The sequence below is a fragment of the Petaurus breviceps genome, unplaced genomic scaffold (genome assembly GCF_028583685.1).
Source record: "Petaurus breviceps papuanus isolate PSGF00001 unplaced genomic scaffold, PetGlider_PUasm1.0 90865, whole genome shotgun sequence".
NCBI lineage: Eukaryota > Metazoa > Chordata > Mammalia > Diprotodontia > Petauridae > Petaurus > Petaurus breviceps.
In genome coordinates this window covers 14,929,797-14,951,941 of record NW_027187367.1, presented here as the reverse complement: position 1 = coordinate 14,951,941, position 22,145 = coordinate 14,929,797, and the positions used below count along the sequence as shown (strand labels likewise).

The 22,145-nt window shown below is 34.3% G+C and overlaps 1 protein-coding gene across 1 annotated transcript in view; it reads right to left on the bottom strand.

Moving 5' to 3' along the window:
* DNAH8 (dynein axonemal heavy chain 8) overlaps positions 1-22,145 on the bottom strand; it is a 406,776-nt gene that overhangs the window by 281,992 nt on the left and 102,639 nt on the right. Inside the window, exons 19-25 of the mRNA XM_069073664.1 lie at positions 19,574-19,654; positions 19,005-19,121; positions 16,999-17,118; positions 16,111-16,246; positions 9,899-10,005; positions 2,022-2,128; positions 755-830 (exon numbers count right to left, since the gene is read on the bottom strand). Of these exons, the coding sequence (XP_068929765.1) occupies positions 755-830; positions 2,022-2,128; positions 9,899-10,005; positions 16,111-16,246; positions 16,999-17,118; positions 19,005-19,121; positions 19,574-19,654 (744 nt within the window). The remainder of the gene's footprint in view (positions 1-754; positions 831-2,021; positions 2,129-9,898; positions 10,006-16,110; positions 16,247-16,998; positions 17,119-19,004; positions 19,122-19,573; positions 19,655-22,145) is intronic.

The following is a 22,145-nucleotide window of genomic DNA, read 5'->3' as shown; positions in this document are numbered from 1 at the left end:
TGTTAAACTATCAAGTGAGCCTTATAGGCCCTAAATGAAGGCTCCATATGCTACTATATAGAACTTATTATAACCAAAGTAATAGAATATTGCTTATATGGGCAATCCACCAGAAAAGGGAAATTGTTTTTGTTATATTAAATACTTTTATTATGGTATTTGTAGAAATGGGGTGTAACCTGCCACAAACAACAGAATTAATGCAAGAGTTATTTGTATTTCTCAATTTGAAGAAGGAAATGTATCAATTAAATAATGGGCAGGTAGTTAATACTTTCAGTAAGTCTAATGCTAACGTTCTGCAAAGCAACAAATCAAATGCTGAAATAAGTGAAAATTAATTGTAGTATAAGAAAATAATAAACATCTTCACCATGTTGAAGGATATTTAATATGGTAAGAAAGGTACATGCAACCTATAAAAATCACTATCCTTTAAATCAATGGTCCTTAAAGAATGATTCAGGGTCTCATAGGCATCAATAAGACCTTTTCGGGTGTCTGATGAAATCAAAACCATTTTATAATAATACTTAAGATTTTTCACTTCTAATACTATAAATATTGATGGATACAGCACACATAAACAAAAGCCCTTTGGAGAGTTCTCAATGATTTTTTTAAGAGTGTCGAGGATTTCTGAGTTCAAAAAATTTTAAAGTACTGTTTTAGATTAATGTTTACTCTATCCATTTTGCTTCTTAAATGCTATGGAAACATCACCTTATGATTCTTAATATCAAATACAACTTACCACATTAGGAATAGCAAGATGTACTTCAGTTTGTATAAAAGAAATAACCTCTTCAGATTTTCTTCGCCCATAAGTGCTGTAATTAAGATGGAAATTTATACAAAGACTCCATTCTAAGCCAACTTACACAGTTTTGGATACTACTAAAATACCAATTCTAAGAATGATATTTTTTAAAATACCAAATTACTTTGAAGAAAAAATGTATAATAATAAAAATAAGAAACAAAAAACTTCATGCCAAAATCTCATCCTTTTATGAGTGAAGTATTACTTTGAAATGTGTTTTTCTTTTGCTTACATGCCCAAGAACAGTCAACAAATTTTCAAAAGAAAGTTTTCATACTGCTATTTGAGTATGAGGTAAAAATCAGTAAAAGAGTAAAAACAACTTACATTTATGTATATATATATATGCATGTTTTCATATATGTGTTTATATGTATACACACATGTGGGTGTATATGTATATATGTATGTGTGTGTATATATGTGTGCGTGTATGTATATATTCCACTTATTGGTATAGATTTGTTGTTATTGTTGTTGCTGGAGACAGGGCTAAGGATTAGACTAGAATTTCTGCAAAATTACATAGAGGAAATTAAGAACTGTTGAATTCCATCTTTCTCTTAGTTTCCCATCAATTATCAGTGGGTAATAAGGATGAGTTTGTTCCAAAGAAGCCCAAAGCGTTCTCATCTTATTATAAGAGCTCATTTCCATACAGTATTTTATAAACCATGAAGTTTCTTCCTTACATTAATCCTGCTATATTTGAATGGACAGAAATAAAATAAAAATATAAATCTTTCATTTTGATATTTTCGCCAAGTCTGTCATTTAAATTTCTGTTGAATGAATTAGTGAACTAACAGCAAGTAAGACATTCTTCTATTCTTGGGATGTTTCATGCTAAAATAAGATTTTTTTAATGTGTAAAATATAAACACCATCATACTTTCCATTATCTAAAATTTATAATTTATTAATATGCAGAGTGTTCTGAATATCATGTGCCTATTACAGGATTCTATTATTTCCATGGTTCTGGATTTTTTATTTAAGCACTAATTTAAACAAAAAAATTAGGTAATTTGTACATTTGTCTAAAGTCCTAAAAATCACTTAAGAATTTTAAATATAAATATAACTAATTGATTTTGGCTCCTACATATGTGATTCTATTATTTTTACAGTGTCAACTATTACTAAGTTTCTACAGTGTTAACTATTACTAGATAAATTGTAAATATTTTCAACTTACCTTGTAACAAGTATTCTTTTTTTCATAGTATCCAAAGATAACCTTGTAGCTTTCTGAAGACTGTCTAATAATTGGTGACTAAAAAATGCATAGATTTCTTTACATTCCTGAAATAAGTAATACATTATATACTACACCCAGATCACTGAAAATCAATTTTCTCAAAATAAAAATCCTAATACAGTAATAAAAATGACATACAGAGAATAAGATAATGAAAATAAACTAGAGTCACTTTATATGAAATGAAATTTAACTCTTAAACTCCTTTTCTATTTTTCATCATACTACACTCATTTATCATTAGAATAAATCAATCACCAAAGTTACTCATAAAATTTTAGAGAGGGACCCTAGGAACTATTTCAATCTCATTTTCTAGAGGAAAAAAAAATGAGGCTTCAAAGAGTCATATGGGATACCTATCTTCCCACATCTAGTAATTGAGCCCAGAGCAGAATCTATAATTCCTGATAGTTCAATGTTTTTCCTAGTGAAACATGATCCTTTCCTCCTGAAATTCTGAAATTCATATCTACACTTTTCTAGAAATCTCAGCAAGTAAGGAAGCACAGCAAGTGGAACATCCCAAGCATTCCTATTTAGCCCACAAGGGATTCCAGAAGTAGTAGCAGTAGTAGTAGCAGGAGCAGTGGTAGCAGCAGTAGTATTAGTAGTTAGTAGTAGTAGTAGTAGTAGTAGTGGTGGTGGTGGTGGTGGTGATAGTAATAACGAATATTTATATAGCACTTTAAGATTTGAAAAGTGCTTTACAAATATCTCATTTGATCTTCACAATGACTCCGGGAGACAGGTTCTATTATTATCCCTGTTTAAAAGGTGAGGCAGAGAGAGGTTAAGTGACTTGCCTACAGTCACATAGCTAAGTGTCTGAGACTGGATTTGAACTCAGGTCTTCCTCATAGCATAACCAGGGCTTAATCCACTGTCACCCAGATGTCTCTATTAAACCACATTTTCTGCCCCTTTGTTGAATTATATGATAGCTTTCATATATTTTAACTGTCAAAGCCAGAATATTCCTTTAAAGAAGTATCAGTTATTATAATTTCTAGAACAAAATTTTTGTATGAACATGTTCTTGGTATTAAATGCAAAATAATAATCATAAACAATTTTAATATATCCAACTTTATTTCTAAGGTCCCTTCCAGCTCTAAAGAAACTTTCAAGAATTTATCTAATGTGTAAAACACAAATGTAATCAATAATTAAAGTAAGATGCAAAAAATTCTGTAATTAGCACCAATGATTTCTTTGACCTTCTATAACTCTCTGCCCAGTAGTGATCAGGCTATCCACAATACAAGCTTCTATTACTATGTTCCGTAAGGATCAGCTAAAACTAGCTCTTGCTTATCCACAGAAATTCATCCTGGTCAAGAGTTAGGGCCTTCATAAGACTGGAATGAACTACCCAGGTCTTCCTGTACTAGAGCAGGAATTATCTTTCAATCCAAAAATTATACTCCATGAGACCTGGCAGGAACAAAATCACTTCCTCCCTGGTATGCTCATTCTGGAAAAGTATTGGTTAGCTCATCTCTGAACTGATCAAGTCTAAGTGAAATCTATGATCAAGGTATGGGAGGCATTAGTACGAACTGCCACTGAGCCCCTCCCTTCCATTCTAGAATTTGTCAGTTTATAGGTCTTCAAAGTTATAAAGAAGTTAGATTATTAATTTCTCTTGGTCTTTCCGCATGAGACTTTCCTCTGTTGTGAATAAGGTTACTCATTAGGAAGTACATTTTGACAGGTAGAAGAGAAAGTACTCAACCCTTGCCTGATTAATAAGCAGGTTTGAGAGCTACAGCTTCTTATACAGTTGTTTTTTAACTACTGGGGTACACTAAAATTCTTCATTCCCATTCAGTGGATTGGGAGAAGCCAAAGATGGTCTGAGCTCCTTCCTGGAAGAGGCTGCAGGAAAAAATAATAATAGCTCACATTTATAAACACTAAGGTTTGAAAAGTGCTGTATTCATAGTCTATTATTTACTTGATTCTTACAAAATTGACTCTTTGAAGTAGGTACTATTATTCCTGCCTTACAGATAAAGAAACCGATATTCAGAGAAGTTAAGCAATGCATCCAGGGGATTGGAAACCAGGTCTATCTGTTTCCAAGTCATGCTCTATCTACTATGCAGAAAGAGAAGGGGGAGGAGTTTTCACAAATATCCCTGTCCATTATGGGCGCTGCTACCACCTAATAGGAAAGTAAATAAGATTTTGAATCATTGTTTTTGTGAGGAAATTCATTCCTAGTAGTGGGGCTGGGTATGGGAGGATAAATGGTGTTACCCCTGGTTACCCTTGGCTGAGGGGAAAACTGGATGAGCAGTACTGAGGAAGGAGCAGACCCAAGAGGACTGACAAAGTCCAAGGCATAATTGTGCATCTGGAGATGGACTTTTAACAATGTAGGAAGAAAAAGAGTGAGGAAATTTAAGAAAGAATCTAATCACAGGCATTAACAAATTAACTCAACAAAGGTCTAGGACAAGAGGATGGCTGAAATGGGTCCTGTGAAGTTAGCAGCAGTAGGATACTTTGAATGTCGACAAAATATTTGACTGGATCACTTTTTTTTAAAAAAGCAATCGGGGTTAAGTAACTTTCTCAAGGTTACACGGCCAGTTATTTCTGGGTGTGGTGCTGAGTATCTGAGCCCGGATTTGATCCAGGTCATCCCGACACTGGAGCCAGTGCTCTTACTCACTGAGCCACCTGGCCGCCCCTAAGCAATTGGAGTTAAGTAACTTGCTGAAGGTTATATGGCCAGGTGTTTCTGGGTGGGTGCTAAGTGTTTGAGCCCAGGATTCGATCTCCAGGTCATCCCAACACTGGAGCCGGTGCTCTTACTTGCTGTGCTACCTGGCCGCCCCGACTGGATCACTTTTAAACCGTGTTCTGCCTACATAAAATATCACTTGCAAAATCTGCCTATTCCCTTCTCAAGCTACCAAAAGATGCCCTCAGTCCAGTTTGATATATTCAATAGGCAGTCAGAGACGCAAAATTGGAGGCTGAGAAAGAAGAGTCAGATAAGGAGATCTGGAAATCATCAGCATAGTGATGATCATTGAAACCACAGGAGCTGATTAGATCATCAAGTGGAATATTATAGAGTAAAAAGACAAGAGGACTCAAGGCAGAGTGTTGAGGGAAACTCAGGGTTAGGAGGTATGACTTTGATGAAGATCCAACAAGAGAGATTGAGAAGGAATGGCCAAATTGGCAAAATTTGGATAAAAAAATCAGGATAAATCAGTGTCATGGAAACCTGGAGAAAAGAGAGCATCAAGGAGAAACGGTGCAGTGCAGAGAGATCGAGAAGGATTGGGACTGAAAAAAGGCTATAATATTTGGCAATTAAGAGATCTTAATTAACTTTTGAGAGAGTTGATTTCAGTTAAATGAGGCTGGAAGCCAGACTACAAAGAGTTAAAAAGTTAAAAAGAGAGTGAAAGAAAGGAAGTGGAAGTGCCTAATACAGATAGCCTTCTCAAGTAGTTTAGTCACAAAGCTTACAAAGATACAGGATGGTGGCAGGAATGGATGGATAAGAGAGAGGGGTTTCTGAAAATGGGAGGCACAGGTATGTTTGTAGATGGTAGGGAAAGCTGACAGTAGATGGGATACAAGTGAAAATTAGTGAAGGAGATGGGTTGATAGAAGAGGCAATTTGTTGGAGGAGATGAGATGGAAAGGGATCAATTGTGCATGTAGATGTGTTTATCTTGCCAAGGAGCTTTCTTATATAAAAGGAGCCTTTTTATGTAATAGGTGAAGGAGGAGATAGTGGCAGAAGACATTTGAATGATATAAAATGAGGACAAAAACTATCAGTTATCTATTTATATTCATTACCCTCCTTTTGATAATAATGTATGAGTTTTTTTTCCCTAAGACTATGGTATCCTCCCTTCTTTCAAATTCATTGAGAATCAATACAATACCTCAATACCCTCAAAACTGTGTTGCCTTCAGCACTGACCTCCTTCTGTGTATACTTGATCTGGTCCAGCTGCTCTTCTAAATGACTACCACCTACTCTCAGACTTCAATGGAGACAGCACCGAGTCCAATAGTCTAGGAATAGTAATGACACCCAGACCACACTGTCCCTGCTTCCAGTCTATGCCCCATTGCTATAGAAGAACAACCCTGTGGGGAAGAGGTCCACTATCTCCATGAATAATAGCTGTCAAACAACTTCTACCAAGAGAGTGGACAAGGTACCCTCAGACACAGGAGGTGGTATATGCTATATGAGCTAGCCATATCAGTAACACCAACTTGACCACTATATCCCTTCAAATCCAATACCTTGACAGGGGCAGCCAGGTAGCACAGTGAGTAAGAGCCCCGGAGTCAGGATGACCTGGGATCAAATCCGGCCTCTAATACTTAGCACCATACTCAGAAATAACTGGCCGTGTAACCTTGAGCAAGTTACTTAACCCCAATTGCTTTTAAAAAAATAAATAAATAAAAATTTAAAAAAATAAAAAATAAATCCAATACCTTGAGACCAAGAACCCTAGAAATAGCACCACACATTGCCTCTCCTATCCTACCCCTTCCACACACACTGCTTAAAGCTAGAAATAAACTATCGTGAAGATAGAATCTGGAAACCAAATCTCTAAGTGGTGTGGCCCCTGATTTGTTAGAAGTCACAGATACTGAAAATCTAGAAAAGAAAACTCTTGTTGTTAAAGTCCTTAGCATCTTCAAATGGTTCAACATCAAAATTGGATACGGTTTTATTAATGGAAATGACATTAAAAAAAATTCATTTTCATCTGTCCCCTAACAGAGCCTTTTCAATTGACTTGAAACAAAAACCTCCTCTATTTTTTTTCTTCCTATTAGAACATAAGCTCTTTGAGAGCAAAGTCTGTCTTGCCTTTCTATTTGTATCCTCAGTTTATAGCATAGGACTTTGTATACCATAAGCATTTTGCTTTTTCATTCATTAATTCTGATTTTTGTTTTCTGCCATTTCTATTCCTTTATGTAGTTTGCAGGAACCCATTTTCATTGATGGAGAAAACTGTAGCTATTTCTCTACTCTTTTGTACATGAATTTACATCAGTTAAATTTCTTTAAGAAAGATATCTATTCCTTTTTCCATTTCTTGTTTTTCACCATGAAAGACTGAAGAACTTATGCTCCCATAAAAAATGAAGGCTTTATTTTTTTGGAGGGGGGAAGTCAAGGCAATTGGGGTTAAGTGATTTGACTAAGGTCACACAGATAGTTAAGTATCAAGGGTCTGAGGCTGGATTTTAACTCAGGTCCTCCTGACTTCAGGGCCAGTGCTCTATTCACTGCCCCAAAATGAAGGTCTTTTAAGACCTAATGAGTTCTACCCCAAGAAGCAGGGAGACCAAGGTGTCCTAGGCTAACTAGGAAAAATGTTCTCTTTCATCAGGAGAACCTTTTTGAAGGAAAAAAAGTCCTCTGTATTCTGTTTGACATTATAGCCCTCTCTCCTGAAATCTTTCCTGACTTTTTAAAATCCAACTAACTTTAAACTACCTGCCCACGAATCTCACCAAGCCTCCAAGAGGAGGTTCAAACTGATTGTTTGGAACAATAAAAACATCTGATTGCTAGATCCTGAATTCTGCCCTTTCTACTCCACTAGTGCTGGACTTGGAATCAGGGAGATCTGAGTTTGACTCTTGCCTTAGATACATAACTTAGTTACATGACTCTGGGCAAGTAATTTATCATCTTTGACCTTCAGTTTCCTCAGCTGTAAAATGGGAATAATAATAACATGTACCTTATAGGATGACTGTGAAAATTGCTTGGCAAATTTCAAAACACTATATAAATGCTATTATTATCATTATTATTACTATTATTATTATTACTACCATTATTACTATTGTTGACCTATTATCATAGGTTCAAGTTCATCACAGCTGCCAAAGTAAAAGCCATGCCTGTCACCCTCAGACAGTTATGGCTCAATAGAGCCATCTATCACTAAAGAAGAATCAACAGGAAGTGGAAATCAACTAAGGGTGAATGGTTAGGTAGGTACAAAGATAATTCTGAGGTCTCAAGCCTGAATGACAAGATATATAGAAATTAAGGGAAAGAAACAAGGGTTTTGTTTTTCAAGGGCTTCTTTTTTGTTTTTAGGAGGAGGAATAAGAAGAGAAATTCAGTTTTAGACAGTGAGTTGAGATACAAATAGGACACTCATATAGAGATATCTAGCAGGTAGCTGGAAATACATGAATTGAGTTCTTAGAAGAAAGCAGAGATAGAAATATAGGTATGGAGTAGTTTGCAAAGACATAAAAATTGAAACCAAGGTAGTATAGAGGAGGCCTAACAACAGAACCTTGGTGACACACATGTTTAAGTGGGGGAAGGAGAAGGTGAAGCTAGCAAAGGAAGCAGTGAATGAGAGTTTAAGAAGTAGAAAGAGGGTTATGACAGTACAGCATAACAGAAACAAATAGATGATATAATATAAATATGGGGATATTCACATAAACATAGAATCACGGAAACTGAGACTCAGAAGGGACCTTAGATGCCATCTAATTCAACATTTGCCTTGTATAATATTAATGTTAAGTGGTCATCAAGTCTCATTTGGAGATTTCCAGTGAGGTTGAACCAGCTACTTTCTCAAACAGTCCATTCTACATTGGATCAGCTTTAACTAATAATTAAAAAAAACTTTATTCTATCAAGCCTGAATTTTAACTCTCTGCAACTTCCACTCAATATTCCTAGTTCTGATCTCAGGGGCCAAGTAAAAACTGCCTAATTTCTGTTCCACATGATAGGACTTCAAATGGTAAAGATTTTAAGTCTATGTCATAGGAATGTTTAGCCTGTAGACAACTGATGGAAGTGGGGAGGGACACGATAGATGTCTTCAAGCATTTGAAGGGTTGTCATGTAGTAGAGGTTCATGACTCATAGCAATATTATTCATTTAAAGAATATGAATATTTTAGAGCTTGTGTGTTATGGCTTCCAGTTTCACCATCTTGTTCAGGAGTTCTAGTTTATAAATGCCCTCCCTTTATTTTGTGCCCAGGACTAAATATAATACTCTAGCTGTGTTCTGAACAACCACAGCATGGGAAAATGATTATTTCCCTTGTTTTGGATACTAGGCTTCAATTGACAGAGCATAAGCTCATGCTACATTTTGGGGGGAAGGAGGAGACCTGTCATGTTCACACTGTTTACTCCTGAGGAATTTGCTGCCCATCAAAGGACAGAACAAGGTAAGGATGGTCCATGGGGGTATTGTATGAAATTCAACACTTCTTCTATCTTCACTTAGATATCATTTGGGTTATGAATTATTAAAAAAAAAACTAGGACTGAGAAAAGGTAAAACTAAGCATCTTTTTTAGCTTATTTCAAAAAACATCTTATGCAATAAAATTATCTGAGAAGTTTTCCTATTCCACAGAGTTTCCTATAACAAGATTTCACCTGTATAACAGTCCCCATATCTCCTTTACCAGGACATTATATATACTCTGTCCTCACATCCTCACTGCACAGCAATGTACTCTATAAAGTCCTTTACTTTTATCCCTTTCACAGCCTGTTCCTATGTAAGGAAGATGATTTTTCTTAACTGTTAGGGGATGTTTGTGTTTACAAATGTGTCATGCTTTATAAACCTATAAGGGTTTTATTTTTTCTGGGAAAAAACAATCCTATTCACCCTGTCCTAAACATTTCTATTCTGTTCAAGCTTAGACCCTCTGGCAGGGAGAGGAAGGCACTAGTTGACATTTAGGGTTATTTACAATTCAATAAATTGTGAATTTATTTACTTAGCAATGAATACCTTTTTAAATTCATCTTCCTTTTCATTATCATCAGCTTCTTTAGTTTGACCATCAGCAATTTCACTCTCATCTCCCGTAGTTCCAAAAGCCACATGTTTATGTTGTTCTATAAGGAAAACCATTTAATAAAAATTACAAAGCACATGACTGTATATTATAAAACCAGAAGTGCCTATTTAAAATTTATACTTACATAAGTTTTCCTGTATGAGATCTCCATATTCTGGTAGCCACAATCATGGGCGATGGAGAAACTCAGTTCCTACTTTTCACCCTGTAACTCAGAGTCTATCATAAATTACGAGCATCACGTTCCTCAATCCTCCAACTCTGGAACCACCATGGGTACTGAGTGGCCCACAGTTGCTGAGCCAAGATAATCTAAAATATGTTACCCAGATTCAGTAGGTATTTAAGCAAGCTGCTTTCAGATCAACCAAACCTTTAGTCAAGTACATAGTACTATGTATAAGAAAAGGGAGATGAAAATTGTTAAGACTCTATATAATTCTAATAGTTTGGCTCTGGTGGTCTGGGAGGTTTTCCTTTCTGTCTTCCTTGGTGTTATATTTGATTCTCACTGAAATGCCTCGGGGGAGAGTGGTCAGTCAGGAACATTAATAAGGGTCTTACAGTGATTGGGAGATGTGACATATACTACAGGGTGTCCCTAAAGTGTCAGTGCTTGAAACTTTTCTCCCCAAAGGCACATGAGTACAAATCATATAGTTTTTCAAGCTCTAACAGCTTGAAAGTGCACTATGACTTCAAGGACACCCTGTATATCCAAATGTGGGACCTAAGGCAAAATCAATCTCAAAACCCCACAGAATTCCAATCTTTCAGAATTGAAGTAAATTCCTCATCATTGGATAAGACTACCTAGTGCTGGCCATGACAAAGTATATTATATAGTTTTCATACCATTCTAATTTTTATGCTCTTTCTTATAAATATCTTCTGTTAAAGTATTACTTATTATTTAATCTTTTAAAGATACCATAAGGGGATTTTTTAGAATTGCTGGAAAAAACTATGTATATGATCTTTGTTATGGTTTTCTGAAGTTAACATAGTTATAGTATTATGTTTTTGCTATTTTTGGTGTAAAGCTGACTAAATTAAGTGAATAATCCTTAGATGACAAGCCACATCTTACATTACATTATGTAATAAACATCAAAAACCCTAATTAGTTTTCACATATGACTTTTATTTTTTAATAGTTCAAAATTTGAGTAAAAATATTTTTAATAGTTTAAAAAAATAAATTTGACCATAGAGATAACACTAAAGTTCTGGGGAATGTAAACCATGACTAGAATGTGGCAATGGAAAAGTATGTCATTCAAAAGGAGAAAAAAAATTAGGGAAAAGGGTGGTCTGTCTATCTATCTATCTATCTATCTATCTATCTATCTATCTATCTATCTATCTATCTATCATCTATCTATCTATGTCAAGGAAATATATCCATGTGAGGAAATTAATGAACTAAAGTAAGGAGCATAATGGAAATCATTTAGATGGGACTCAATGAAGATAAGAACTAATGTAAGTATATTACAGACCACTCAACTAGAACAAGGAAATAGATGATGAGTTCTAAATAGAGCTCACAAAACTAGCGGCGGTGCATTATAGTAGGAATAGGAACTTCAAATATTTGGACAGCTGCTAGAGTAGAGCAACTGATAAATTCTTAACTTACCTTTAGCAACACCATGGCCATAGGAAAGCATGAATAGTGAGTAAAGATAAACTGTCTTGAATTGACATTATGAGTACACAGAGGTGGTATGTTGTAGGGAATTTAAAGAGGGAGAAGAGCAGAACCTACCATTCATCAGTATGGTAGAGCTTTATGGCAGAGTTGGTTGATTGTAAAGAATAACCCTGACCCAGACAAAGCTGTAATATTTGAGAAGGGCACAATTATTTTTGTTGAGCTTTCAGGGAACCTTCCTAGATGTGGGTTCTTCTCTATAGACGTGTTCTAGCTCACCACCCCAGACACAAGAACTATGGGTATGTTTGATTCCCAAAGGCTGGGTGCTAGTCTTCTGGATTAAAAGAGCATGTGATAAAGTATTCCTGAGATAGCCTATCTGATATGTCTGATAAAGCAACTACCTAAAGCATCTACTTTAACAGTTTTAATGATTATTTCATTCTTCAGAAGGTAGAGAAAATGACAAAAGAATTGCTATCCTAGCCCTAATTCCAAAAAACAAGGAAAAATCAATTGCAAAAACAGAATCTATGGGAATTTTGGGAGGATGCAATAACATCATATCAAAATTCATGAAAAATATGAGGGGGAAATACAGGGATAATCTGATATACCCTTTATTTCAGGGGGGTCAATTTCAAAAAGTAAAGAGAAAGGACAGGTAGAATTCTATGGATTAACATTTTATGGGAAAGTGGTACAAGAGGGATGTGATATTCCCAAGAAAACAATTCTGATGACATAAACACCAATGATTCTGATAAGAAAAAAAAGGGATAGTCATACAAAGAGATCAATGTGTATACACTATTAATTCACTAACTTATTGAGAAGATTAAAATTGATCCTATATCATTTTTTTTTGCTTTTAAGCAATTGGGGTTAAGTAACTTGCTCAAGGTTGCATGGCCAGTTCTATATCATTTTTATTGATCCTATATACCAGCAATTGATTTTGTCCTGTAATTGCTTACATCACAGCCCTTTATCTCTGAATTTATTTCAGAGATTCAGCTGGTCTGCAATGAATTGAAAGAAGTAGATATTGATCTGGTATTATATATTCAATGTGGTTACTCTAGTCTGTATTTCACATCTTATTCCACTCTATAGGTGATTCTACTCTGTAATTATATTCTGTGATAGGCCTGATCCTTTTCTTTGTGTCTAAGCTAGAATAATAAAGCTGAAACTAAGAAAAACATTTAACTAATAAATAAAACTAGGAAATAGTTTTATTTAAAAAAAACACTAAAATAGATAAACCATTGGTTAATTTGATTTAAAGAAAGAAGAAAATCAAATTGCCAGTATCAAAAATGAAGAGGGCAAATTCACCACCAACAAAAAAGAAATGAAAACAAATTATTATTAGGAGCTATTCTGTCCAATTATATAACAATAAATATGACAATCTCAATAAACAGATATTTACAAAAAATAAACCACTCAGATTATCAGAAAAGGAAATGGAACACTATCATAGAAAAAGAAACTGACAAGCCACAAATGAACTCCCTAAGAAAAAAAATCCCCAAGACCAGATACGTTCAAAAATGAATTCTACTAAACATTTAAAGAACAGTTAATTCCAATACTATATAAATTATTTGGAAAAATAAGCAAAGAAGGAGTCTTTGCCAAATTCCTTTTACAACAGAAACATGGTGGTGATACCTAACCCAAGAAGAGCAAAACTATAAGCTAATCTCTTCAATGAATACTGATGCAAAAAAATTTCAAATAAAATGCTAGCAAGTAGATTACAGAAATATATTACAAAGATCATACACTAACACCAGATGGGAATTTTACCAGGAATGCAGAACTGGTTCAATATTAGGAAAACTAACAGCATAATTGACCACATCAATAACAAAAACCATCAAAAATCATATAATCTCACATAAATCTCACGGGTTCAGAAAAAGCTTTTTACAAAATACAAAACTCATTCCTATTAAAAACATTAGAAAGCATAGGAATAAACAGTCTTCTTTAAAATTATCAGTAATATCTATCTAAAACCATCACCAAGCATTATCTGTAATGGGGATAAGCTAGAATCCTTTCCAATAAGATTAAGGTTGAAGCAAGGATGATCATTATCACTCATTATCACAATAATTCATTATTGTTCAAAAAATGCTACCTATAGCAATGAGACAAGAAAAAGAATTTGAAGAAATTAGAATAGGCAATGAGAATACCATCGCTCTTTACATATGATATAATGGTACCCTTAGAGAATCAACTAAAAAATTAGTTGAAATAATTAACAACTTCAGCAAAGTAAAAGGATATAAAATAAATCCATATAAATCACCAGCATTTCTTGTAATTACCAAAAAAGTCCAGCAGCAAGAGATAAGAAAGAGAAATTCCATTTAAAACAACTACAGACAATATGAAATACTTGGGAGTCTACCTGCCAAGACATATCCAGTAACTATATGAACACAATTACAAAATGCTACTTACATAAATAAAGTCAGATCTAAACAACTGGAGAAATCTTAACTAATTGCTCATGGGTAGGTAAAACCAAAATAATAAAAACAATTCTACCTAAATTTACTTACTTATTCAGTGTCACACCAATCAAACTACCAAAAATTATTTTATAGAGCTCAAAACATAATAACAAAATTCATCTGGAAGAACAAAAGACAAGAACATAAAGCATATCAATGAAAAAAATGTTAAAGAAGGTATACCACTACAAAGTAGCAGTACCAGACCTCAAACTGTATTACAAAGCAGTAATCATCAAAAACAATCTGATACTAGCTAAGAAATCAAGTGGTGGATCAGTGGAACAGATTAAGTACAGAATACACAGGATGTGTGGATGTGTAAGACTATAGTAATCTAGTGTTTCAAAAACCCAAACATCCAAGATTTTAGGATAAGAACTCACTATTGCTGGGAAAACTAGAGAGCAGTTTGGCAGAAACTAGGTATAGACAAACATCTCAGACCATATACCCTGACATGTAGTCAAAAATGGGTACATGATTTAGACAAAGAAGCTAATGTCATAAGCAAATTAGAGAAGTATGGAATATTTTACCTGTCATATTTATGGATAATGGAAGAATTTATGACAAAACAAGAGAAAGAGAACATTATGGGATGTAAATGGGCAATTTTTGATCACATCAAATTAAAAAGTTTTGCATGAAGAACATCAATGCCACCAAGATTAGAAGTAAAAAAAAAAAAAGATTAGAAGTAAAGCAGACAACTGGGAAAAAAATTTCATAGTAAGTTTTTCTGAAAAAGTTCTCATTTCTCAAATATATAGAGAACTGAGATAAATTTATAAGAATACAAATCATCCCCCAACTGATAAATGGTCAGAGAATATGAACAAGTAGTTTTCAGAAGAAGAAATCAAAGCTATCTATAGTCATAAGAAAAATGTTCTAAATCACTCTTGACTAGAGAAATGAAAATTAAAACAACTTTAATGTACCACCTCAACACCTATCAGATTGACTAATATGACAGAAAAGTTAAATGACAAATGTTGGAAGGGATGTGGAAAAATAGGGACACTAATGCACTGCTGGTGAAGTTGTGAACAGATCCAAACATTCTGGAGAACAATCTAAAACTATGCCCAAAAGGCTATAAAACAGAGCATACCCTTTTAACCACTACTAAGCCTGTATCCCAAAGACATCAAAGAAAAGGGAAAAGACTCTATATGCACAAAAACATTTATAACAGTTCTTTTTGAGGTGGCAAAGATTTGAAAATCAAGGGGATGTCCATCAACTGGTATATGACTGAACAAAATGTAGTATATGCTTGTGATGAATACTATTGTGCAATAAGAAATGATGAGCAGGATGCTTTCTGAAAAACCTAGGAACACTGACATGAAATGATTCAAAGTGAAATGAGAAGAACTAGGAAAATATTGTACATACAATGATCAACTGTAATTGACTTGGCTATTCTCAGCAATACAATGATCCAAGAGAATCCCAAAGGACTTATGAGGAAAAATGCTATCCAACTCCAGATAAAGAACTAATGGAGTCTGAATGCAAATTAAAGCTTACTTTTTAAAGTTTCTTTATTTTTTCTTGGGCTTTTTTGTCTACATTTTCTTTTGCAATATGACTCATATGGAAATGTTTTATATGACTACCAAAAAACTTGGTACTGGGGTGGCTAGATGGCACAGTGAGTAAGAGCACCAGCCCCAGAGTCAGGAGAACCCAGGATTGGTTCTGGCCTCAGATACTTAACACCCACACAAAACAAAAGTAACCTTGGGCAAGTTACTTAACCCCAATTGCTTTTTTAAAAAATGGTACCTACCCTTAAGAGAGTTTAAAATTTTATGAAATTTATAGTTTTCAATAAAATTAACTAGAACTAACAATTTGTTAAGTTGTAAAGGAAAAATGATCCAAAAGTCTCAATTCCCATAATTTTTCTCTCTTACCATTAGAGATTAATTACCTGTTGCTTGTTTTGTAGTTTTCCTAGGATCTGTAACTTCATAAATTGACTCGAATATTGACAGAAGTTCAATGACAGCTTTTTCTACATGTCTGCTCTTGTGGTTCAATATGTCAGCCCATTCCTTTGTGTAATGCTATCAAACAATGAAATTTATTTTTAGTTATTTACATATACATGTTAATATGATATACCTGCTACAAACATAATAATTTAAATTTCTTTTTAATACTAATAATAGTTCATATTTATATAGCGTTTATTTTTATAATTTACAGAAATGCAATTATCTCTACTGGATAAAACTGGAGTGAGAGGAGTGTCACTTTCATACTGTGTCAGATCAGTAAAAATTTTATGGTCAAAGGTGTAGTTGTCAAAGCTTCTTCTAGCAATTCCCTGACTATCAGAGGAAGAAAAAGGAAAAGCTCTATGCCCCAAAGCCCTTGACCTTTGTCAGTTTTACTTGTCATACACAGAGGTTCATAATCATATCAACACAGCTGAACAGAAAAAAAAAAGTTGCAAAGTACATGAAGAGGAAATTAAAGAGACAATTAGATATTAGATAGAAGGAAAAAATGATGAAATGGTTGGTCAAAAGAGGTAATAAGGAAAAATAAAGGAAACATAGAAAAGAAACATTCGATAATTAAAAGAAATGCAAGAGAAGGGCAGGGGGGGAGAATGAGATGTAGCCATATCACTATCCAATCCAATCCCACAAACATTTGTGAAAGGCCTATTATACACAAGTCTTTGTGCTAGGCACTGTAGATAAAGCAGAGTCAATTTCACACCCAAAATTTATATTGCAAATTTCTATCTTAACTTGCAAGGTTACATTCATGTAACATCTTTTAATAATGTGATAAGTATGATACCTACCTCATTGAGAGTTAACATATCTTCTACTTTGGCTGCACTATGTTCTGGCAGAGAAATTAATAATGTTTTTGCTATTTCTTTTAGAACTGCATCAATATGCATTTCACATAAGTCATTGACCTACAGAAAAGGGAGGGACCTCATTAATAAAACACTTTTGGTTCTTTTAGTACTGTCTATGTGTCTGTTGTTTGTTTTTTTTAACATTCAGATTGTAAATTAATGTAGAAATTTGCAACTAGAAGCCTTATATGTGTCTGTCTCTACTCATGACCAATGCATTATAATATATCACCAAAGAAGTTATAAAGTAGAATGAAAAACAGAAATACATTTAACCCCATTCTATGACTATCATGCTAGAAATCCGTGTGACCTATGACCCATTCACGGTCATTCTATTTTTTAAACCTTGCCTCTTGCAATTATCCATTCCTAATAAGACCCTCACCTTTGTTTAGATGCTTACTGCTTATATATTCATACTCCAAAACTGCAATATGGAATAAGGCCATAATGAGATTTCACTAACATAATTTTGGTAACACCAGATCAATATTTCATAGAATTTAGAGCAGGAAGAAACCCTTAGAAGTAATCTAGTCAATCAAACTAATTTTACATATAAGGAAACAGGCCCAAGGAACTGAAATGATTTAACCCCCACCTACACAAGTAGGCTGTGTAAGATAGGAAAATGTGGCCTAGGGAACAGAGGACTGACCTTGGAATCAAAGGCTAAAGATTTGCCTCTGATACATACTGGCTGTGGGGAAATAGGCAAGCTATATAAATCTGTATCCCCTGGACAGCATTCTGAGACCACAATGTACAGATGGGAAGGAAAAGAGAAAGGGAAAGGTGTCAGTCGCTGTGCTAAGCACTTAACAAATATTATCCAATATGATCTTCATAACAACCTTGAGACGTAGGTGATATTACTATCCCCATTCTACAATTGAAGAAACTAAGGCAAACTGAGGTTAAGTGATTTGCCCAGAGTAACACTGCTAGTAAGTCTAAGACAAAATTTGAACTGAGATATTCCTAATTTCAGTCCCAGTCCTTTATAGCTAAATTCTTGATTCATACCAAAGAGTTTCTATTCTAGGAGTTCTCCACACTGATGAAATCACAGATATGGATTTTAAACATAACGGACATCTGGTGTTCTTTCCACTAAATTCAATATTAATGCATTTTAAAGTGCTGTCACACATCCCTATACATTTTAATGACTTGTTTCCAGTGTCTCTAAGGCTAAAAACAATTGAGGTAAGCTTCATATAAGAGACGGAATTTTTCAAGGTACATGAAAGAGCAACTAGGTGGCAAGGTGGATAGAGTGCCAGGTCTGGCGTGGCGTCTTCCTGGGTACAAATTTGGCCTCAGACACTTACTGTGTGACCCTGGGCAAGCTACTTAACTCCATTTGTTTCAATTTCCTCATCTGTAAAATGAGTTGAAGAAGGAAGTGGCAAACCATTCCAGCATCTTTGCCAAGGAAACCCCAAATAGGGTCATGAAGAGTTGGGCATAACTTAAAAACTAAACAACAACAATAACAAATGAAAGTGGGGGGAAGAATTGGTGAGTTGGGCATTATTTAAGAAACAATGTCACCTGAGAGAAGGCTTGGTGATGGCCACAACAATAAAAATTCATTAAGTACATGTTAAGTATCATACTCTACAAATATGGTTAGAGAAGAAAAAACATATAACCAATAAAAGAAACAATTCTCAGACAGTATTTTCATGTAAATCTTACATCTTATACATAAGAAACCTCTTAATTTGAAGAAATGCTCAAAATAAAACCTAAATCCTACAAATACTCAGCACAACAGTAGATGAAATATATGGAAAATGTTATTTTTAATTTAGTGAGATTCACTTTCAGGCAGAAACCTTACCTTTAAGCAGATGTAATAAATTTATAAAATATTAATCATATTCTAAATCAAATACAAATATTATTTTATTTATATAACATCGGGAACATACCTTTTTTAAAAGTTGATTAAACATATTCATAACTGAATCAACTTCTTGAAAGAAACTGTCTAGTGTTAGAGATGACCATGTTAATATTGTTAATCCCTGTCTCAACACAGATTCTACCTATAAAGATCAAAAAATAAAACATTCCATTACTAATACATCTGTATTTATAGAAAATGCTACATCGTCTTTATTTGTAAAATAAATACCTTCCGTTTTATTGAAGATCACTTTTTTGTATTTCCTGGTTATTTCTCACTACTCTCTTTAACTGATTATTGTGCATATATGCATATATATGTATATATTCAAATATATATTATGTTGGATTTTTAAAGTTCCATGGTATTTAGGACTGTATTGTCCTCCAAACACAGTACACATATAGTTATTTTATACATTGTAAGGCACTACAAATGGGCTAGAAGGGAATGTATTCCAAAGGGCTTTTAAAGTTTTTCCTCAGTGCAAATATAGATTCTCTAAAATAGATAAACTATACAACACCGAACTGCTGCCAACAGTTAAAGGATACTTTATATTTGTTTTAGTATGCTTTCAGGATAACCAACCTTTTTCATTTTGGGTGCCATCAAATTAACAAACACAGTAGGTACTTCCTGGCATAGTTCATCATAATAATGCAGAAGACCCTATTAAGAGTTAAAATAGCAAATTGTATATTAATTTATTAATTTTATTTTGATTTTTTCTATAAACATTTCTATATTTAACTTTCTTATAAAAATCTAAAAGAATATAAAAGTTCTTACAAATCAGTTCTTACTGATGAGTATAAATTAAGCTTCTGCGGAGAGTAACTACAATTTCAGCTAGCTTGCTTAGTCTTCTGCCTGATCATTTAGAGGACTGTTTGATTTTTACATAAATTATAGGGATTCAGTCTTAAGCAGTAGTATCTACCAATGACCTAATTACAACCAAGATAGTATGTGATGGTCAATCAATCACAGAAAAGTAACAGATTCAATATAAACTTGAAAAGATGGTCCCTGGTGGTATAGTGGGAGTATGACAAAGCAACTGATGATAGATTTCCAGCCTCATTGGTTGGATATGGCTCCTAGAAGGTTTATAGAAATATGATAACAACAACTAATATCTTGAGGAGAAGACAAAGCAATGTAAAGTATTGATATGCCTGCCATCTGACAGACTTTTTGGAGGCAGTGTTTTGGAAAAAGCATTGGATTCAGAAGACCTGGGTTCAGGTCCTTTCTATCTACTTACTAGCTATGTGACCATATGATCTCTCTGAGCCTCAGTTTCTTCATCTGTAACATGGGAGCAATAACTTTGTCCCTCAATCCCTTACAACAAAAACATCTTATAAAATATAAAGTGCTATGTAAATGAGAGCTATGTATAACTTACCACTTTTTTTGAAAACCTACTACCAGCAAAGCAATCCATGCTATGGAGCCCATGCAGGGAAATAGGGCAGGGGCAGAGTGAAAGGAAGAGAAGGTAATAAGAATTTATTAAGTGCCCACTATGCTCCAGGCAGACTACTAAGGGATATAAAAATATTATCTTGTTTGATCTTCACGACTATCCTTGAAGGTAGGTATTATTGTCTCTGAGGCATATAAGGGTTGTCTAGGGACTTTTCTAGGGTCACACAGCTAGTAAATATCTTGAAATCTGATTTGAGTTCAGGTCTTCCTGACTCTAGTCAGTATTCACTGTGCCACCTAGTAGCCTCAAAGGCCGAGAGAAATAAGGCAAAAGCAGCAAAAGTAACTCTGGATTTAGTTATGTACAATATCTTAACAGAACATAGGATTTAACTAAAAAGTATTTTAGAGGTCATTTAGTCTCACTCCCTTATTTCACAGATGAACAAACTGAGGACCAGTTTAAGTTATTGGATCAATGTCAGTAAATAAACAGAAGAACCAGAATTAAACCCACATGCTGTAATAAGAAAACACACACACACACACACACACACACACACACACACACACACAATGCTGTTACAATTTGTTGAGCTTCACCCACGAGATCAGGCATTTGATTTTTCCCATGTTTTACTATATAAATAGTACTGTTTAGAGTATCCTTGTATAAACTGGTTTTCCTTGTTTGCATTTATTTCCCTAGGGATATAGTCTTAGAGGCTGGAAATAGTGGACCCAAAGCTTTGTAATTGTAAGTTCTTTGTAATTTTAATTTCTCTCTGTCAGTCTCCTGATGCTCCATCTCCTGTTTCCAAAGCCTTTCAGGAGCCAAGCCATCCTCACCACCAAAGCAAATGAATCCCTTTCTTCCTTCAAGATGCAGCTTAAGCACCATCTTCTGTCACTGAGCCTTTCCTGATCTCCCCCTGACTCCTAGTGTCCTCTTCCCTAAACCACTTTGTATTTATCTGGATTTTCTTCTTTGTGTTCATTCTGCATATAATTATAGACATATTTGTTATCTCCACTGAAAAATGGAAGCTCCTTGAGACACTTTTTAAAAATAGGTTTAATAGTTATTTACTGATTGTGGAGCCAGAAAGGTGATTTGGTCTGTTTTCATTATCACTTCATTTTTTATTAGTACTGATAATTAATTATTATTAATAATTAATAATGATAGGGAGTGGAAGATGAATTTGAACCTTAAGAGATACCTTCTACTGTTAATCTCCAGAATCTTCTCAAAAGCCTTGGTCAACTACTCTTTAAGGAAACAGAAAATATTCAGCCAAAATTGCCAGGTCTTAAAATATATCTTTTGAGCTTATAGAAATTTCCATCAGCACTGCTGAGTCATGGAGCACTGATCATTGATTCCTCCATATACTCTGTGTTCATAGCTACCCCCAAGGTTTGCCCCCTTAGCTCGCATAGCTCCTAGTCCAAGGGATTGGATGGTAAATGATAAATGGTTCTAGCTTATTCTAAATAAGATTTTAACAGCATCTATTCCAGAGATACCAAAAATGGACTAGAACTTTAGGAAGAAAGAAAATGGAGCACGAAAAAAATTAATGAGCGAAAAGTCCTGGCAACAGACCTTTCTGACTCCAATTAAAAATTCTTATAATTCTTCACATTTAAAATGGCTGTGTTGGTAGAATTTTGCCAAATGCTAAAAAGAGTTGTATCATAATCATATTTAGTCAAATCAGAA